General features: G+C 50.6%; 12 protein-coding genes across 12 annotated transcripts; 6 read left to right on the top strand and 6 right to left on the bottom strand.

Moving 5' to 3' along the window:
- Positions 1-3: 3 nt before the first annotated feature.
- Positions 4-1,872, top strand: N7510_001614 (GH92 family glycosyl hydrolase; the record flags this gene model as incomplete). Its single annotated transcript, XM_056973541.1, has 1 exon — positions 4-1,872. One exon carries the CDS (start codon positions 4-6, stop codon positions 1,870-1,872), a length of 1,869 nt encoding a protein of 622 aa, XP_056838658.1.
- An 842-nt stretch (positions 1,873-2,714) lies between these two features.
- N7510_001613 (uncharacterized protein) lies at positions 2,715-3,713 on the top strand (the record flags this gene model as incomplete). The annotated part of the gene is made up of 1 exon (XM_056973540.1): positions 2,715-3,713. One exon carries the CDS (start codon positions 2,715-2,717, stop codon positions 3,711-3,713), a length of 999 nt encoding a protein of 332 aa, XP_056838657.1.
- Positions 3,714-3,792: 79 nt separating this feature from the next.
- On the top strand, positions 3,793-5,049 carry N7510_001612 (uncharacterized protein; the record flags this gene model as incomplete). Its single annotated transcript, XM_056973539.1, has 1 exon — positions 3,793-5,049. The coding sequence occupies one exon, from the start codon at positions 3,793-3,795 to the stop codon at positions 5,047-5,049; it is 1,257 nt and encodes a 418-aa protein (XP_056838656.1).
- Positions 5,050-6,172: 1,123 nt separating this feature from the next.
- Positions 6,173-7,929, top strand: N7510_001611 (uncharacterized protein; the record flags this gene model as incomplete). The annotated part of the gene is made up of 2 exons (XM_056973538.1): positions 6,173-6,676; positions 6,775-7,929. 2 exons carry the CDS (start codon positions 6,173-6,175, stop codon positions 7,927-7,929), a joined length of 1,659 nt encoding a protein of 552 aa, XP_056838655.1.
- Positions 7,930-8,081: 152 nt separating this feature from the next.
- On the bottom strand, positions 8,082-9,531 carry N7510_001610 (cytochrome P450; the record flags this gene model as incomplete). Its single annotated transcript, XM_056973537.1, has 3 exons — positions 8,082-8,618; positions 8,668-9,256; positions 9,521-9,531. 3 exons carry the CDS (start codon positions 9,529-9,531, stop codon positions 8,082-8,084), a joined length of 1,137 nt encoding a protein of 378 aa, XP_056838654.1.
- Positions 9,532-10,336: 805 nt separating this feature from the next.
- Positions 10,337-11,784, bottom strand: N7510_001609 (Oxalate decarboxylase OxdC; the record flags this gene model as incomplete). Its single annotated transcript, XM_056973536.1, has 3 exons — positions 10,337-10,986; positions 11,039-11,378; positions 11,431-11,784. The coding sequence occupies 3 exons, from the start codon at positions 11,782-11,784 to the stop codon at positions 10,337-10,339; spliced, it is 1,344 nt and encodes a 447-aa protein (XP_056838653.1).
- Positions 11,785-12,089: 305 nt separating this feature from the next.
- N7510_001608 (YoaK family protein) lies at positions 12,090-12,860 on the top strand (the record flags this gene model as incomplete). Its single annotated transcript, XM_056973535.1, has 1 exon — positions 12,090-12,860. One exon carries the CDS (start codon positions 12,090-12,092, stop codon positions 12,858-12,860), a length of 771 nt encoding a protein of 256 aa, XP_056838652.1.
- A 460-nt stretch (positions 12,861-13,320) lies between these two features.
- On the bottom strand, positions 13,321-13,710 carry N7510_001607 (major facilitator superfamily domain-containing protein; the record flags this gene model as incomplete). The annotated part of the gene is made up of 1 exon (XM_056973534.1): positions 13,321-13,710. One exon carries the CDS (start codon positions 13,708-13,710, stop codon positions 13,321-13,323), a length of 390 nt encoding a protein of 129 aa, XP_056838651.1.
- Positions 13,711-14,148: 438 nt separating this feature from the next.
- On the bottom strand, positions 14,149-14,655 carry N7510_001606 (uncharacterized protein; the record flags this gene model as incomplete). The annotated part of the gene is made up of 2 exons (XM_056973533.1): positions 14,149-14,329; positions 14,390-14,655. The coding sequence occupies 2 exons, from the start codon at positions 14,653-14,655 to the stop codon at positions 14,149-14,151; spliced, it is 447 nt and encodes a 148-aa protein (XP_056838650.1).
- A 435-nt stretch (positions 14,656-15,090) lies between these two features.
- On the top strand, positions 15,091-15,402 carry N7510_001605 (uncharacterized protein; the record flags this gene model as incomplete). The annotated part of the gene is made up of 1 exon (XM_056973532.1): positions 15,091-15,402. One exon carries the CDS (start codon positions 15,091-15,093, stop codon positions 15,400-15,402), a length of 312 nt encoding a protein of 103 aa, XP_056838649.1.
- Positions 15,403-15,704: 302 nt separating this feature from the next.
- On the bottom strand, positions 15,705-16,916 carry N7510_001604 (putative GABA permease; the record flags this gene model as incomplete). The annotated part of the gene is made up of 2 exons (XM_056973531.1): positions 15,705-16,489; positions 16,544-16,916. The coding sequence occupies 2 exons, from the start codon at positions 16,914-16,916 to the stop codon at positions 15,705-15,707; spliced, it is 1,158 nt and encodes a 385-aa protein (XP_056838648.1).
- Positions 16,917-16,921: 5 nt separating this feature from the next.
- Positions 16,922-17,592, bottom strand: N7510_001603 (uncharacterized protein; the record flags this gene model as incomplete). The annotated part of the gene is made up of 3 exons (XM_056973530.1): positions 16,922-17,061; positions 17,299-17,386; positions 17,422-17,592. The coding sequence occupies 3 exons, from the start codon at positions 17,590-17,592 to the stop codon at positions 16,922-16,924; spliced, it is 399 nt and encodes a 132-aa protein (XP_056838647.1).
- Between the last annotated feature and the right edge of the window lie 638 nt (positions 17,593-18,230).

Genomic DNA, 18,230 nt, shown 5'->3' with positions numbered 1-18,230 from the left:
GCGATGTCGGCAGATGCTCATGCAGGCCACCTTCGCTTTGACTTTGATGGAAACACGGAGTCCTCAGAGCCATGGGTCTTCATTCAAGCCTCCCGGCAAAACTGGACAGGAGCAGTTCACATCGATCCCCACAGCAGGGAGGTTTATGGGTATAACACAGAGCGCCAGGACTATCTGCTGGGGCCATTCAAGGCACCCTCGTTCAAGGGATACTTCGTCTCTCGATTCTCACACCCATTTGCCGCGTATGGTGTGGCTGATGGTGGCAATATCACTGAAGGGAAGCAGACGCGGACCGGCAAGTTCACTGGCGCATACGTCAAGTTTTCTGAAGACACTTCGAGGGTAGAAGTGCGGACAGGTATCTCCTACGTCAGTATCGCACAGGCGCGAAAGAACCTGGAGCTGGAGCTGCCTGATGATAAAACGTTTGAGGACACCGTCGATAAAGTCAAGGCCGCCTGGCTCGAAAAGGTCGGCCGCGTAACAATTGATGGTGTCAACAACACGGATCCGAACCAGAATCAGCGCACAATTTTCTATACCGGCTTGTTCCATGCCCTTCAGTACCCAAGCGACTACTCTGAGCCAACCTCCAATGACGCCGACGGAACTCGCGTGTTTTACTCTGGCTACACCGATAGTGTGCATACCGATAATGATTCGTACTACCAGTCCTGGTCCATCTGGGATACTTTCAGAGCAGAGCATTCGCTGTTAACAATGTTTGCACCAGAGCGAGTGAACAGCATGATGCGCACTCTGCTACGTATCTTTGACTGGTCGGGGAGGCTCCCCATGTGGGCGAACATGATCGAAACCAATATCATGATCGCAACCAATGCGGACGTTGTGCTGGCGAATGCGCTCGAACGGGGCTTCCGCGGCTTTGATATTGGTCAGGCATGGACCGCAGTGAAGAAGGATGCCTATGAACCGCCCGAGCACGAGATGGAGTTGCTTTATTACGATCGTGAGCCGAACACCCCGCAAGAAGTTCGAGCGGGCCTCTCAGCATATATGAAGCAGGGTTGGGTATCGGACGATGCCTGGGCCGAGGCTGGAAGTCGCACCCTGGATTACGCGTTTAATGACTATGCCTGTGCAGTGGTAGCATCTCATGCCGGCGAATCTGACGAGACCGTCTCCGAGCTTATGGCTCGCAGTGGCAACTGGGCTAATCTGTGGAACAACGAGACACAGTTTATGCAAGCACGCAATGGCAATGGTACTTGGGCCAACAATACTTTCGGCTGGACAGAAGGCGACGACTGGGTTTACACATTCGACGTGATGCATGATGTGAAAAAGCTGGCTGAACTCTTCGGGGGCCGCGAGAAGATGCGGGACAAGTTGGATGAATATTTCCAAGGCGGCCACAATGAGCAGAGCAACGAGCCGAGTCATCACGTCCCTTATTTGTACTCGGTCCTTGGCTATCCGATGAAATCCGCCGAGACAATCCGCCCCGTCGCGTGGGACAACTATAACTCCACCAGTGCTGGGTTGAGTGGCAATGACGATCTAGGTCAGACAAGCGCATGGTATATTTTCTCAGCTCTTGGCTTCTACCCCGTCAATCCCGCAACTGATGAGTATATTGTTGGGACTCCGTTTTTCGACAAGGTGTCGATTCGCCTCCCCCGTGGCGTATCGACTGGCGGAGAGGTTTCAGGTACTAAAGAAAAGACGCTGGTGATCAGTGCCCCTGGTGCACCGTCAAAGCCATATGTCAAATCTTTGAAGATCGATGGGAGAGAAGTGACAGTGCCAGTTCTGAAACATGGGGATATCGTGAAGGCGGAGAGCATCGAGTATGAAATGAGTGAGGTACCAACATCCTGGGGTAGTGAACCATCTTGGCAGTCCTAGATGGAATCCAGCACGCTCATCAAATCGACCGCCATTGACTGAGCATTGTCTGAGTCGGGGCTGGGGTCTTTGAAGTGTGAAGATACCAACCCAAGCCAGATTTTGCACTACATAGTCCGTGAGCGAAGCCCATTAAAGCGTCAACCCAGGACGAAAGTTACCATCCACTTGCTGAAGAGCAGTGTTTGTCCGTGGTTCTGTGGGGTTTTTAACACGCGGTACCTTCCGCAATTTTTGCCACGAGCAGGATGTTAATGGGCCATTAACTGGGCAAAGAATGGGGTCTGGTTGTGGAGTCTTATTTGCACGTCTCCTAATCTTTTTCCCGGTCACGGTTCCATTCCCATTAATTACATAGCCACTACTCGGTTCAATAGTTAGTATTATATTTGTTTTACCAGAAGAAAGCAGAGAGCAACCGTGCCCTGAGGCGAGGATACCACATGGTCGGCTTTAGCTTGTCGCAAATTTTGTTTGAAGACAGAGACCGTTTCTAGGGCAAGTGGTCATCGGCCGAGGCCGGAGTTCGGATTCTCGATTCGAGCCAGCCGAGTCTTGTTCCGATGTGGGGCAAATATCCCCATCACGGCGGCCTGAATAACCAACTGGGAGCATCGCACGAGCTGATCTTCATTTTCTGCCCAAAGCCGACGCTCTCATTGAGTTTACAGCTTGCGACAATTGGAATTAATGTTGCGCAATTGTAGGTGGTGAGATGACTGTTTTCCCGAGCCTGCGGGATTTATGCATACGAAAGGACCGCCTACATAAGGTCTAGTCAAACATCGAGCGGCCTTGGTTCCCATTTGCATTTCATTTTGACCTTTCGCTTGGCCAGCAACATGCGCGCTGCAAAATTATTCTCCTGGGCCAGCCTCGTGCTGTCCAGTGTGGCTTCAGAACATTCCATATGGCCTCTCGGTAATGGTTTCGAAATTGCTGTTGATAAACAAACAAACCATCTGTTTATCACTCAGCGAGGTAGCACCATTTGGGATACGGTACCCGGTCAATCGTTCCTCGGTGCTAGCGCAGGCGATGATATTATCCTGGAGTCCTCCGGCAATTTCAAAATTGAGCAAGTAGACCGGAACAAATGCGAGAACCAGCAAGTCACCCAAGTCTCCCATCGCGCCTGGAACGACAGTTTCAACGATCGTGCTGTGGTTATTTCCGGTCACCTCACTAGCTGTGGAGATGAAACCTCAAAATTCTGGGTTGCGTTTTGGGTGCCACTCAACCTGTCAGACCGCGTTGCGTTTCATGTTAATGTCAACCCAGTGGACACATCGGCAGACCCCCTAAACAAGATCTTTTTGACATATCGCTCACTTGAGACTGAAGACTTCTATGGTCTGGGAGGCCAAGCATCCTTCTCGTCATTGAAAAATCAAACAGTTCCGATTTTCTCGCGAGAACAAGGAGTTGGCCGTGGTGATCAACCCACCACGCGCCTCGAGGATGCAGATAGTTTCTTTTCCGGTGGAAATAAATTCACGACTTATACTGCTGTTCCACAGTATATTAGTTCAACTGCGCGAGTTTTCCACCTCACCCAAGAAAGCACCGCCTACGCAAACTTTGATTTTCGTGACCCTTTGGCAGTCACCATGCGATATGACGCGTTAAATGTCTCCGGATATTTCATGCAGGCAAACAACATTCTCAACGGTATTTCCATGCTTACGGAGTACACCGGCAGGATGACAGATTTGCCAAGATGGGTTGACTCGGGTGCAGTCCTCGGAATCCAAGGCGGACAGGAGAAGGTCAACAAGATCGTCAAGGAAGGGCTGCAACAGAAATGCCCAATTGCAGGAGTTTGGCTGCAAGATTGGTAAGATATTTCTGTCTAGCCACGCTACTGCGATGAGGTATTGACTTTCCAGGTCCGGAACGCATGCACAAAGCGTTGATTGGATGAGCCTTAATGTCTCGCGACTCTGGTGGAATTGGGAATACGACACAGACCTCTACCCAACCTGGGACAAATTTGTTCAGGATCTACGAGACCACTACGACGTACGCACTTTATCGTATATCAATCCATTTTTGGCAAATGTAAGCACAAAATCGGATGGATATCGCCGAAATCTGTTCCTTGAAGCAACGGAGCAGGGCTATATGATCCAAAACTCTACAACCAACGGAACAGCCATCATCTCAAGTGGACCCGGACTTGATGCTGGGATTCTGGATCTCACCAACCCTTCCACAAGGTCTTGGTTCCAAAACATTCTTAAGGAACAGGTCTGGAACGCCAATATTTCAGGCTATATGTGTGACTTCGGGGAGTATACACCGGTACTTGCCGACACCCGCTTTGCCAATAAAAGCGTGGATCCATCTTTCTACCACAACGAATACCCTCGTGACTGGGCCACCCTACACCATTCGCTTCGCAATGAACTCCCTCAGGTTGCTGACGCCATTATCTTTCATCGCTCTGCATCACTCGGTCAAAACCGCTACATGAACCTTTTCTGGGCTGGAGATCAGGACACCACTTGGGGTGTGAACGACGGCATCAAATCCGCTGTGACAGTCCTAGGTCATATGGGCATGTCTGGATTCGCACACGGACACGTTGAAATTGGGGGATATACAACTACTTGGGACAGCTTTGGGATCGTCAATCGCTCAGCTGAACTTCTCGGCCGTTGGGGAGAGCTGGCCGCGGTTTCAAGCGCCGTATTTCGCTCACACGAGGGGAGTGTGCCTCAAGTCAACACCCAGTTTTACACCAACACATCTACCCTTAACTACTTTGCGTACAGCGCACGAATGTTCAGCAGTCTGGCCACCTACCGTCGGCGGATTTTGGATACCGAAAGCAAACCTCACGGCTGGCCCTTGCTCAGAATGCCGGTAGTTTATCACCCGGATGATGTGACTGCGAGACACATTAGTTATCAAAGCTTCTTCCTCGGCCCGGACCTATATGTCGCACCGGTCCTAGACCGTGGGGCAATGGCTGTCGAGGTCTACTTGCCTGGCAAGAATGAAACATACACCCATGTCTGGTCAGCCAAGACATATCAGGGAGGACAGACTATTACCGTGGGAGCGCCATATGGCAAGCCTGCTGTTTTCATTGTTGGGAATTTGGGGCATTCGGACTTGGACCCGTTCCTCAAATTTGTTCGTGAAGAAAATAGCACTATCATCATGGTTTGAGCCTCTAATTGGGCCAAAGTACATTGCGCTCTTTTTTCCTTGAATAATTTGTTTGGAGTTTGTCAAAATGATTGGATAAGTTAATCAAGGTTTAGAAACATTTCCCAATTAGTACGAGAAGAGAAACAAGTAGTATGGCGACCTAGGCCAGCCAACTAGCATAAGCGCTTTTGGAGAAACCGGCTGGTCGATCGATCATTCCTCTAGCTCTAGTTCGTATTTCTCGATTATTGAGCTCTGCCGCCAACTACCGGGCCGCTTTCCGAGCGGTAGTCAGTCGATGACATATCTCGGTCTGAAATATCCTGTTTACCGCTGCATGGGAAGGGTCAAGAGCGGCATGGATTGGGCAAATTACTTCTTTTTAGGCAAAAGGCCGATGGGGGACTGCTCCCCTCCCTTATGATCAGATGATCGCCAATGACATGTATAGTCTAGGAAAGACCACATCGGCTGGATCCGCGCTATCGGGGATGTTGCATTTCCCCTCACTGGATGCACCTATCTACCGGAGAAACAACAGCTTATATTCGATCCAAGGCTCTGGCATTGTATATTTTCAGTAGATGAACCCTAATTCCGAATCACATTGTGAATTTAAGTTTTGTCTTGGCCAACAAAGGCGCAAACACAGAAATGCATGTGAAGACTCTTGTGTTGGCATGGGTGCCATTTTTTGCGAGTGTCAATGGGCTGACTACTAATTCCTCCCCGGAGCGTGAGTCTTACTTGCGTGATTCTGAGATTTGTAACTGTGGATGACAATCAGGCCCGCTAATTTTATTACGAAGTTGTTCCCTTGGCATTTGAACCGCTTTCCCTGGGAAGTATTACTCCGAATGGGTGGTTACGGACAGAATTGGAAACGTCTGCCGCCGGCCTGGGAGGGCACTTGTTCGACTTCTGGCGTTTTGTGGCGGAGTCGTCCTGGATTGGGGGTAACTCCGAGTACAGTGTGCTAAATGAAGCTCTACCATACTGGGTAAACGCTCTTGTTCCCCTGTCTTACACACTGGGCGATGAACGCCTCAAAGGGAATGTCCACTATGTGGTGGATACTATTCTCGACCGAATTCAGCCTGATGGATGGATTGGCCCCGAGACCCTGGCCAGCGGAAAGCGAATGATTTGGGCACGAACATTGCTGTTCCTTGGACTAACCAACCTGGTCGAGGCAAACTCTACTTATGAAAAGCCGATAGTTGATGCAATGCACAGATTCAACGTCCTCATGAACTCAATGCTCAAAAATAACGGAACCGGGCTGATTTACCATGATGGGGATCCTTTGTCGCCGAGCGACTTCACGTGGTTTTTGGCTCGTGTCGAGGACATGATGGTTAGCTTACAGTGGCTTATCGACCGTTATCCCCGGAATGAAACAGAAATATTGAAGGAGAACATCGATATGCTTCATCATTTTGGTAACAAATGGGAAGGGTGGTACACGGAAGGCAGCTATATCAAGAGGAATCTGTATGACTTCCCGCCATCAGTTACAGATGAGCAATGGGCCTTTTTACACGGGGTCACAATTGCTGAAGGTAACAACCCTTTGGCTAATTTGCTGATGTGCACTAACTCTCTTACTTTCGTGGAGGCCTCAAATACGCAGCCGTGCTCCGACGTTCGACTTTCAATGACAGTCTGCTCACCACCGCAAAAAATGGAGTTTGTTACTCGCTGATCTGAAAATTCCGGTCACTGCTAATTGTGCATCTGCAGGTGGATTGGACGTTTAAATATCATGGCTCAGCTTCAGGAACGATTCTAGCCGACGAACGCATCGATGGGCTGAATCCATACTACGGGTCAGAGCTCTGTACAGATGTGGAGACTATATACTCGCTAGCATACAACTATTTTGCAATTGGCGACCCGGATTATGCGGATCGTGCCGAGTTGACGGCCTTCAACGCCTTGCCAGCAGCCGTTTCGGGAGATTGGTGGAGCCACCAGTATATGACCGAGCCTAATCAACCGTTCTCCAAAAACCTCTCGGCAACGCCATTCTACGATACAAATACCATAAGCCAAACTTTTGGTGTGGAGCCAAACTACCCTTGCTGCACTGTCAATCATCCCCAGGGCTACCCGAAATTCACCATGTACAGCTACCTCAAGAAAGGTGACTCAGGACTTGTCCACGCTCTTTTAAGTCCAGGCCGGGTGACAACTCAGTTGGACGGTCATTCGGTGATAATAGATTGCCAAACCAGTTATCCATTTGATGGTCATCTGTCTTACACAATCGACAGCGACACAAAATTCGACTTCTATCTCCGTGTACCACAGTGGTCGACAGGAACAAGGATCCGAACATCTCATAATCTAACGCCACCTTCGATGGATCCCAATTTCCGTCTGTACCAATTGGAGATCCCATCTGGTAAAACGACCGTTGAATATGACATTGGTATGGCACTAAGAACAGTGCGTCGAGCCAACGACACAGTTGCGATTTATAGAGGTTCTATCTTATATGGACTCCATATCCCACCCATCGTGTCCTCTGGTCCTCCCAAGTTCTACAATAACGAAACCGACTACCCGCCAGGTACTTACCCACCTCAAGCCCAAGATCATACTCTCTTGAACAGTACCAGCTGGAACGTGGCCATTGACCCGTCGACTCTTGTTTATCATCCGGGGTCAGGACCACTACCCTCACCCACGTTCGAGGATGGACAGTTACCTATGTTCGTTACGGCACAGGCTTGTTTAATTGATTGGCCTCTTTGGATGGGGGTGGTACCAGACTCTCCCATTCCGAAGAAGGAACGGAAGTGCCTGGGAGATACATTTGAAGCGACTCTCCGGCCATATGGCAGTTCGAAGTTACACATGTCGGACTTGCCCACTATTGAGTTGGATACGTGACAGTGTTTCATTTTTCAATAGTTTTTAACGAGCGCATGAGATATGCCCAGAGTGGAAGCTCTGAAGAGACAATGACAGATTCTCCGGTCACCGTAGCTAAGCACTGCACAGCAAAAATTGGAAGCTTCCTTGCAATAACTTGGAATATAACATCACCATCGTTTGATAAACTGCAATGGAACCGCATCGCGCATAGCCAAAGTTATTAATGAAGAGCTTTCGTTCAAAACCTTTTTCGCACGCTGAATTGCCGCTTCTTCGGTCTCGTCTTTGTTCCTGGCCAACTTGACCTGGAATTCTCGAAATATGACTGCCAATGTAGCCACAAATTCTGTTTGTGCAAATTTTTTGCCCAGACAGGCCCGATTTCCATCGGCAAATGGAAAATATGCACCTCGAATAGGCTTATGAATGGTGTTGTATTCCAAGCCTGGAGCTGTGAGTCCATCCAGGTCGCCGTTTTCTGCAAGAAAGCTCTTTGTGTTTCTTTTATCCCACCGTGAAGGGTCAAAATTGATTGCATTTGGCCCCCAGTATTCCGAGGCATAATGTAACGGAACGGCGTTTAAATTGACACCAGTATGGGCTGGGAGCAAGTAATGCTGGCCGTCATAGACGATCTCAGCGGGCGATTCCCCTGTCCATTTTGGGACAGTGACCGCTGGTGGATAAAGCCGAAGAGTTTCGAGCTGAAATGGAGTGAGCAGTAACTTATTGTCTATAGCTGTAAATACTGACCATGACACATAATAGGGTCACGAGCTTAGGAAATAATGCATTATAGTCCCACTTGGCTGGCTCTACCGGTTCGGAGCGAATCACTTCGAGGATATCTTTGCTCATCCAGTTCTGGATCTCCTGATCAATTGCCAGTAAAACGAGCGCAAAACGCAATGCTGTTGCTGTAGTTTCGTGTCCAGCTATGATGAAAACAAACATGTTGCCCTGTAGTTCCCAGTCGGATAGCCCGCGTTCCTGGCCTTTGTCATTGTCTAATTGGGAGCGCACCATTTCCTCGAGCAAGTTGGGAGGGGATGATTGACTAGTATCAGTGGATGATATGAGTGCACGAAAATATTTAACTAGATCATCATATGCGTAGAAGTCTCTTTTCCAGAAGGGCAGCATCCCGCGGGGGATCCATTGTGGAATGATCCAGTTCGCGAAAAAGACGCTCATCAAATTCTTGTTGAGATACTCCATGACTGATCGAAATGTGAATTGGTAGCCATGTGGAGGTAACTGGGTATCTCGAAACAGCGCTTTTGAGCTTGTCATGGTCGCGTCCACCACGTTCTGGAAGGGCAGCTTCACTCCAAACCCAGCACTACAGAGCACGTAAAGTGTTAGTTTGAGAATGTCTTCACGAGAGTTTGGCACGATAAACTCGGTCGGAGAAGATCTTTGGGAGAAGTGATTTCTCCAGTGCTCTATCATCTCTGTTGATATGCGAATCGATTCCTGCCAAACTAAGACGTTGCTTTTTTCATTGAAAGGCGGGGCTGTGTGACGGCGATGATGAGCCCACTCGTGATGTTCTGACTGAATAACTCTCAATACCGTTTAGATTATGCAGGGCCTCTCTACTTACCACGACGACATTTGGCCCAAATAGATCAAGACCAGCTTTCCCGGCGTACACCATTAGTTCAACCGACGAGCACGGAGCGTAGTTACTCACAATATATTTGGACAGGCTTAGGAAAGTTTCGACGGGCTTTGAAGATTTGGGAGACCACTGATGCATCGGAAACGTTACAGGATATTGTTGTCGGAGTTGCAAACATGTGCACCTTGCCATATCGTTTACATGGCCGGTCCTTGGCCGTCCAACGCCCCCTGTATGTGCTACCCGTCATGTAATCCGCCAGCCAGAGCGGCAAGCAATTATTCACCACGTACAGAAACGTGGAATTTTCAAAGAGCATCTGATAAATGACGTTAAATTCTGAGACTGGGAATAGAATGCACGGCAGTCCAGTCGCTCGCGCGATACGTTGGTTCCGTAGAAGCCCCAGCAAGAGCCGGCCGACAGAGACTGCCAGCAGGGTGAAGATGATAGGCCCAATCATGTTGAAGATGCGACAGGCTCTGAATGTTATTATCCCAACACCCAAAGCCTCTATCAGTTAAAATGGAGCGGCGCGTTTGCGCTGGTTCTTAAGTCTCTCGGTTCAGGCGGGCCGCAGGGAAGTGAGCAGACGTGGCGAGGGGTGATAACATGCATGTCAGATGCAGTAGTATCATGCATGAAGAACCGACGTCCTGTCCAGTAAATTACTTACGTCGAATCCAACACGGGTTATGAACCACAACATGCAAATGGCTTATATTGTGATCTATCGATTGACCTGCAATTTACTTCACAATTCCAGTACCAGCCCGACGGATAATCCAAATGAGTTATCTACTTGGTATCCTTTATGGGGTCCTTTTCCGCGCCCTCAATCTTTTTGAGGAAGGCATCGGCTGTCTTAGGGTCCCCTGCAAAGATATGCTCTGCCACCATCCGTCGAGGAGTCTCGCCCAGCCACTGGAAAAGGGAAAAGTCCTGGAATTTATCGGTTCGAAAAATTTCCAACACCTCCAGCGGCTCGTCGTCGCTCAAATTCTCGATGAAATGACCCATATTTCGCGGCACGATGCCAACGTCGCCCGCCATGTAGTCGAATGTGCGGGCGTTACCCTCTGCCGCAAAGATCGTGACACGAGCGCGGCCGCGCTTGAAGTAAGTCCACTCATCCGCATTAGGGTGCCAGTGCATCTCGCGCAATGCACCAGGCTCGATCTCTAGATGGGCTGCCGCCACCGTCTTGGAGATGGGAAAGTTGGTCGAGTCCGTGATGCGCACGTTGCCCCCGGAAGTACGGATCGGATCCTGGGCGTGCATATGGTGTGTAAACCGAAGCTTCGACTGTTTGAAGCCGCGGGGTTTCTCGTGCTCGATTTTTCCCGGCTTTGAGCCTTGAAAGATGTACTTCTCTGAGGTCGGGATCTTATCGAATGCCTCTGGCTTGAGGCGGAAGTTTTCCGCAAGCACGGCCTTGGGGGTGTGCGCTAGAATTGCAGATTAGATGGCGATCTCGAGGAGTCGGAGGACGATACATACCCATCCAGTCCGTCAACAAAAAGGTCGATTCCTCGGAAAAGTGCCCATCGTCAAAGATGAGCAGAAATTCGGTGCCGTTGGGGCCTAAACCCTGGAGAGAGTGCGGATGCCCAGCTGGGAAGTACCATAAATCGCCTTCCGCCAGGTCATCCATGAAACTACCCCCGTCCGGGTCCAGCGCGGTTACTCGCACTTCTCCGGCCAGCACGTAGGCCCACTCGGCCTCGGTGTGCCAGTGCAGCTCACGGATAACGCCTTCATCCAAGCGCATGTTCACCCCCGCCAGTTCGCGGCTGGTCGGGAGCTCGCGGATTGTCGTCTGCCGCGTCCATCCTCCTTCCTGTCGGAGTTGTGTTAAGGAAATTCTATTGCTGCAATCACGGAAATCGTACCTCAATCCGAATGTGACTATCCGCAAAGCTCCATCGCATGTTGGACAGGCTTCCATGATCCGTACTGGGCGGGCGCACCAAGTCTGGATTCTGACGCTCGCGATCCTTGTTTCGCGGGCCCATGACGGTCGTGCCATCACCATTGCGATACGGCAGGGGTTCTAGGCCTTCGCCGACCGAGTCGACTTTGTGGTCATAAGGGTCACGATGGCCAGGGGTAAAGGGCGGATCGCCAAACACCTCGGCGGGCGAGCCGGCGGGCAATCGAAGAAGTTGTTGGAGCGCAGAGCCTGGGGCTGGCAAGGCAGTGCCCACGCCCGCGAGCAAGGCTAGGGTCAGTAGGCGGGAGATCATAATTGTGACGTCTGAAGGTGGTCAAGGTTCGGGGGTCCCAGGCCCTTTTTGAATCGCGCGGCATTACCACGTAAACATGAATGCGCCGACTGATCCGGGCCATTGCGTAATTAATCAGTTAGGGTCAATAATTAGGCAGTCATGAATCATCCCCTCACGCGTTGATCCGTTTCCCCGAGGAAAGTCAATGCATTACGCCACTGCGGAGAAGTTAGGGTTAGATGAGGGGAACAAACAATCATCATTCTCAGGTCGTGCACTCGTTGCCCGGGCTCTCCCTTCTTTGATCCCAACCACCACCAACCATGCCCGACGAGACTCAGCCATTGCTGGGTGGAGATACCCGCCCATCTCGCTCGCGTCTCTCACGGTATCTACAGAGCGACCTCGATCCCCACCGGGGCGACCTGCTCCTGCTTTTCTGCTACATCATCACCGGACTCCTGGACAGCTCAGCAGTGTTTATCTGGGGCTCCTTCGTCAGCATGCAAACCGGTAACACTGTGTACTTCGGCTTAGGTCTCGTGGGTAGTGGAGACGACCGCTGGATCAAGTCCGGAGTCTCCATCGCTGGTTTCTGCCTGGGCTCGCTGTGCTTCGCCGCCTTCCATCGACAATTCTCTCCACGGTCGCGCTGGGTGCTCTGCGCCTCGTTTGTGGCCCAACTGGTCTGTGTCTCGATCGCCGCCATTATTGTGACTGTGTACCGACCGGCTCGGGACACGCCGCTGAGCTGGCTCGTTCTCGTGCCGATAGCTCTGGTAGCCTTTCAGAGCAGTGGTCAAGCAGTAACCAGTCGGGTGTTGAAGTACAATGGCTTGACCAGCGTGGTTCTCACCAGCGTTTACTGTGATCTGTTTTCCCACCCGGACTTGCTCTCCCCCAAGGTCTTCAGCAACGCCGAGCAGATGCGGCGCGCAGCAGCCGTTGTGTGCCTTTTGCTGGGAGTCGTTCTCGGAGGCCTGTGGGCACACAGTTCTGTGGGGATGATGGGCGCGTTGTGGACGGCAGCCATTTTCAAAGGATTGGCGATAGTTGGATGGCTCGTATGGAAGGAGGACAAGAGTGGTCTATGATAGTGTTGTAACCGCCGAGCCACGTCGGATACAAGAGAGCTTAGAGAAGGGCTGCAAAATAGTAAAATATGCCCTGTTGTCGTGAGTCTAGTCTATCATACAGGACGCTGTGAATCAATTCTATATACTTGTATCTGGTCATGGAATGCAAAATGCAATGCAGAACAGTAGAGAAACAATCAGAGACGAACTTAAAACCGGGGATGGGTCCGAATTGCCGCCCCATGCCGAGAATGCAGCATCGGCACGACGCACATGGCCAGGGCGACGAACGCCAGAAGAGAATTGCCCCATCCAAGACTGAGCGCTCTATGCATCGATGGGCCAGCCAGTGGAAGAACTGTGCCTACGAGTAAACGCATGACTGTTCTTGCAGCACTCACAGAGACAGCGTGCAGGAGATACGAGTCTATCAGGTAGATATTCGCGGACATGAAGATCGTGATCAGGCCCATACCGACTACGCCTGTCCCCAAGATCGGGACGATCCATGGGTGTGCGCTTGCACAGACCATCCGTACCAGAACAGGCGGATTGGAATGCCCCAGCAGCCATAGACCATGGGCGGCAAACGAGATTCGGGAGTGAAACAGCCTCGAGCCGAATGGGTGACCGCAATGTGGTTGACGATTTTTCCGACCACAGCTAGACTCAGCAGGGAACCAACGCCGAAGCCCAAATATGCCAAGCCACTCAAGCCTGCCGAGAAGCCATAGGTGCTTTCAAATATGGATGTGATGGTCGTGAACATGAGGTAGAGGTAACCGTATGAAATGGCCGCGAAGAGAGCCAGCAAGAAGATGATGGGTGAGCCAAAGCGCTGTTTCATGGGTCGTGCCAGGGCTGACATGAATAGTTCTCGAGGAAGGCGCCCCCATCGTAAGGAGAGCGCAGGTCGGCGTTACCTGTCTCTTTGCGAAGGCGCGCCGCTTTTCTTCGGAGTAGCACCGGCGCAAATGATTCTCGTTAGCATATTTATACTCAGATATAAAACCAGGAATGACTCTCGTACTGCAATTGCCAGAACCCAAAACACCCAGCGCCAGCCTTCCGCCTGCGCCAGAAACTCTCCCGCCACGGGCCCAATGATTGGCCCCAAAATGAGATCCATAGCCCAAACGGCCATCACACCAGCCTGCTTCTCCTATGTTACCATATCCACCGCCGTACCGGACCCAATTGTAAGAGGACAGACACCCGCAATCCCGGCCAGCAGCCGAAATGCGATGAGCTGCGGAAGGGATTGGGCGACGGTACAGGCGATGGTGAAGATCAGGAATAGGATATTTCACGCGTGGTATAATGGGACGCGGCCGTACAGCTCCGACAGAGGCGCGATCAAGAACGGGCCAACCATATAGCCCAGCACGTAGACGGACACCACCCACGATGCCAGCATCGAATTAGCGGACCCGAATTCCGTCATCACGTCCGCCACTCCAGGCGCGAACATAGATGAGGCCAGGCAACTGTCAGTGCGACCGGTTTTCAAGAAAATGATGCCCCCAAAGTACAAACACGTCACTCACGTCAGGAAGGTATTGAGCGCCATGAACACCAACTGGCGAGCTTTCTTGTAGGTTGACCAATGGAATGGATTCTCGGGGTCGTTCGGGCCATCCCAGCCCACCAGACTAGGGTCCTTGGATAGGGGGAGGCTGTGTAGATGCCCGGGTAATGCTGTCTCGACCTGACCCTTCTGGCTGTGTCCGCTCAGACCGGTGATCAACGTCCTTCGTTCCTGGTTCTGGCCCTTCTCGACATCGTGGGGTCTGCCAGGGGCGGTGCAATCCATGGTGTTGGTCAGCTGAGGGGCCATTTAAAATATCGCACCGGATTAACCACTGGAGTGACGAATTTTGTTGTTGTTATGTTCGGCATGGCGAAGACAGGAACTGCGATGGATTAAAAGGAGTTCAACATTGCTAGTCATTCCACCAAAACAACGATATGTACACGAGTAGTATTCTCCGTATTCCACTTGTGTTGGGCATAAATTCTCCACTTCACGGCTAATGCGGCCACTAGGCTAGATCCAGCGAGTGGGATAATCCATCGAGCACGAGGTAGGCAGTGCGTAAACTAGATGGACAGTTAGTGGCAACTCGCTAAGCTAATGAAAGCTATATATTTGGCCTAGAGCAACAACATTGTCAACATATGTTCATCCGAGTCGGTGCACTTTTGCTCTACGTATATATTCCATCCAACGCTCAACCAACCCCCAATTATGTCTGACAGTAACCCGGTGTCCAACCCACCTCCATATACCAAAAAGGATAAGAAGGACAAGAAAGGCAAGAAGCCTCTACCTGATCCGGGGTTGTCATGGGGAATCACTCCGTCCGAAGAACACAAGACCGCCGAGAAGCCGGGCCCCGATCATCCGGTCCACAAAATTCCTCTTGAGAAGCAAGAGGAGATGAGACGGAAGGGTATCAACCCCATTTTGAAGGCCGAAATGGATGAGGGAACCAAGGGGGAGGGAGGGTTTTGGAGGAAGGTGGCCGGCACGGCGTTGGGCGGGGGGTGGATTAAATGAGAGATGCGAATTTGATTGAATCACGGATTCATCTACTTAGTTAGGCATATTGAATACCCTCTGTCTCCTACTGGCTATAACCAGAATACATACTGGTCGAAGTCTACCAAAGCATAACGAACAGACTTTAAGTATCCGCCCGATTCGCTTTACCAGTAGAATCGGTCTCTTTCTGATCATCAGACATTTGGAATCGCGGCGGAGACAAAGAAAGCTCGTAACTCATACCAATGATATCATAGTTAGTGCATTAGCAGTTGTATGCCTTGCCATCCGTAGAAAACGGACCCCAACACTCCAGATCAATCCCGCCGCTGCACTGTCATCACGGGCCCAACATAATGGCGCCGCCCTTGGAACATGTACATAATTAGACTGAGTGCGAAGACGGCAACAAATATCACAACGCTCCAGTTGAAGTCACGAGCTGCTGCAGATGGGCTTGGGGGCCAGAAAGACCAGAAGAGGGAAAACAAAATATAGAGTAGCCCTATGATGTTCACGAGAAGGCCGAAGCGACCTAAGCTCCATCTGCGTGGTGGAAGAGAGTCTGGGCAATAGATCTTGCGATAGATCACACAGCTGATAGACACCATGTATGTGTACATTAATGCGGCGACGTTGAGCGAGATAATGGCGTTGAAGGCGACCGGAGAGCCAATGTTAATTAGTGAGAGCAGGCCACTCATAATGCAGGAAAGTGCAATTGCCCGCACCGGGATTCGACGGCTTAAATCGACGGTTGAAATCCAGCTGGAGAAGGGCAGGCCCTTGTCGCGTGCGAATGCATGGGTCTGACGCGCGGTGGACGCGTTGAACATAATGTTGCTAAAAATGACCGGGATTAGAATAATCGCTGTGAGGCCGTTGACTCCAGCAAGTGAGACAATCTGTTGAAATATGTATAGAAAAGGGAATCCGAATTTGTCTGCAAGCGCATCAGGCACGGATTGTAGTGCAAGCACAAACCCAATGACCACGATGAGGGCTAGAATGCCGTTGCCGAAGTAGCCCCAGGCGATAGCAATGGGCACATATCGACCTGCATCCCGGACCTCCTCGGACATGTGCGCCGTCGCATCGGAGCCTATCAATGAATTAGAGGAATTAGCAGAACAACAATTTGTGATAGTGGACGTACTAAGGGAGCCATAGATGGCTGAGATTTGCCCGATCATCAAACTTATTCCAATTGTGGGCCAGCCACCACCGTTGGAAAATTCCGTAAAGGCCACCTTTGCAGAGTTATGCGGTGCCATGGCAAAGAGAATGACAACGACGATGACCCAGCACATGAGATGTAATGCTAGCAACAGGTTCTGGATCCGGGGCATCCAGCTAGCGGCATAGACATTAAAGTAGTAAATTACTGCGATCATAGCAAAGACGAACATTGTGCCCTGCCAATTTTGTGGTTGATAGCTTGGGTCTCGAATGCTAAGCAGACCTTGGATAATGGTCCCCGTTAGAAATGACCCAGACGCGGCACCTGCCTGCCAAGCTAGAACGGACATCCATCCTAGATCAAAAAATGTCTCAGTAGCGTTTCAGAGAAGGCGAGATATAAAAACCGAACCTGTCGTATAACTAAGAAACCTCTGATAGCGGGGAGACGCAAACTCCGATACCCAGTGATATTGTCCTCCCGATGTAGGCGCGCTGTTATGTTAGACTATAACCTCGGTGAAAGGTATAAAAATCATTGGAGGGATTACATGGAAGCCATCTCTGCCAAAGAGACTATGATGAAGCCAAACCCTATAAACGTCCACACGTATGACCAAAAGAGGCCAGCAAGGCCCCCATTCAGCAGACCCTGTGAATTAGATCTGGGATTGATCAGCATAGGCAGCAAATCTGTGACTTCGTCATTTTTATTCCACTATTTTCACTTACATGAGAATGAATTCCCAAGTGGCTTGAAGAACAGGCCGAAAAGCTCAGGGCCGCAAGTGGGCGAAAGTTGCGCTGAGGCAGTCGTTAACTCTTGAAATTGATCGCACCAACGCAAACTTGTACCTTAAATTCCTGAATCTTCCCCATTCGATGCATGTCAATTTGATCTTCCGGCGTGCCATCCATCTCGGGCACATTTTTGCTAGGGCTTTCAGTATTTTTTATTTGAAACCCTGCAACGAGGTCCCTGATAGTCCGAGGCATGCCAGACGCTGACCCGGAAGATGAAGCCATGTAGAGAAGCTCACAATGGGATCGGATGCACGGCAAAAGGGGAAGGCAAATTTTAGCGTGTTGAGCCCGAAGGGTGGATGAGAAAAAAGCAATACGGAATAGCAAAGTGGTGGGCGAGACGGGGAGCAAAACTCGGTCAACACAAATGCCCCATGTAAGAATGCACCAGTCGATCGTTTGAACCGTACTGCAGCCTCCCTCCGCCCGGGACGCTTCGATTAAGTGCAGCGTCGAAATAGTTGTACAGCAGATGAATTCCTGTCTGACGCGTAGTTTAAGGAAACTTTTGCCTTCCATGTGTTTTTTGAAATTTACAGCGGTGGTTTATATCTTGAAGGGCTGACTCCTAACAGGAAATTCTGCGGCTATAATGCACTTGAAACCGCAAGGCACGTCACTTGCATCAATCTGAGGCGGAGCGTTCACCAGAAAGCGGGTCTCGACCAATCTCGGCTTCGTCGGCGAGCATTTTGTGGGACAGCAATGGCTCTTGTCGGCTGCCATTGAGAGAAATTCAATACCACTGAAGCTAAAAGTGATATCTGCTTAACAAATATGGGAGAGATAACGGGTCTTCATTTGGCTAGGGACGGAAGTGGCTGTAATAGCGCATTCCAAATTCTTCACTTTCGTCCTTA

The sequence above is a fragment of the Penicillium lagena genome (assembly GCF_028827675.1).
Source record: "Penicillium lagena strain IBT 129212 chromosome Unknown utg000001l_segment0_segment0, whole genome shotgun sequence".
NCBI classification, from domain to species: domain Eukaryota; kingdom Fungi; phylum Ascomycota; class Eurotiomycetes; order Eurotiales; family Aspergillaceae; genus Penicillium; species Penicillium lagena.
This window is presented reverse-complemented; position numbering and strand designations above follow the sequence as displayed.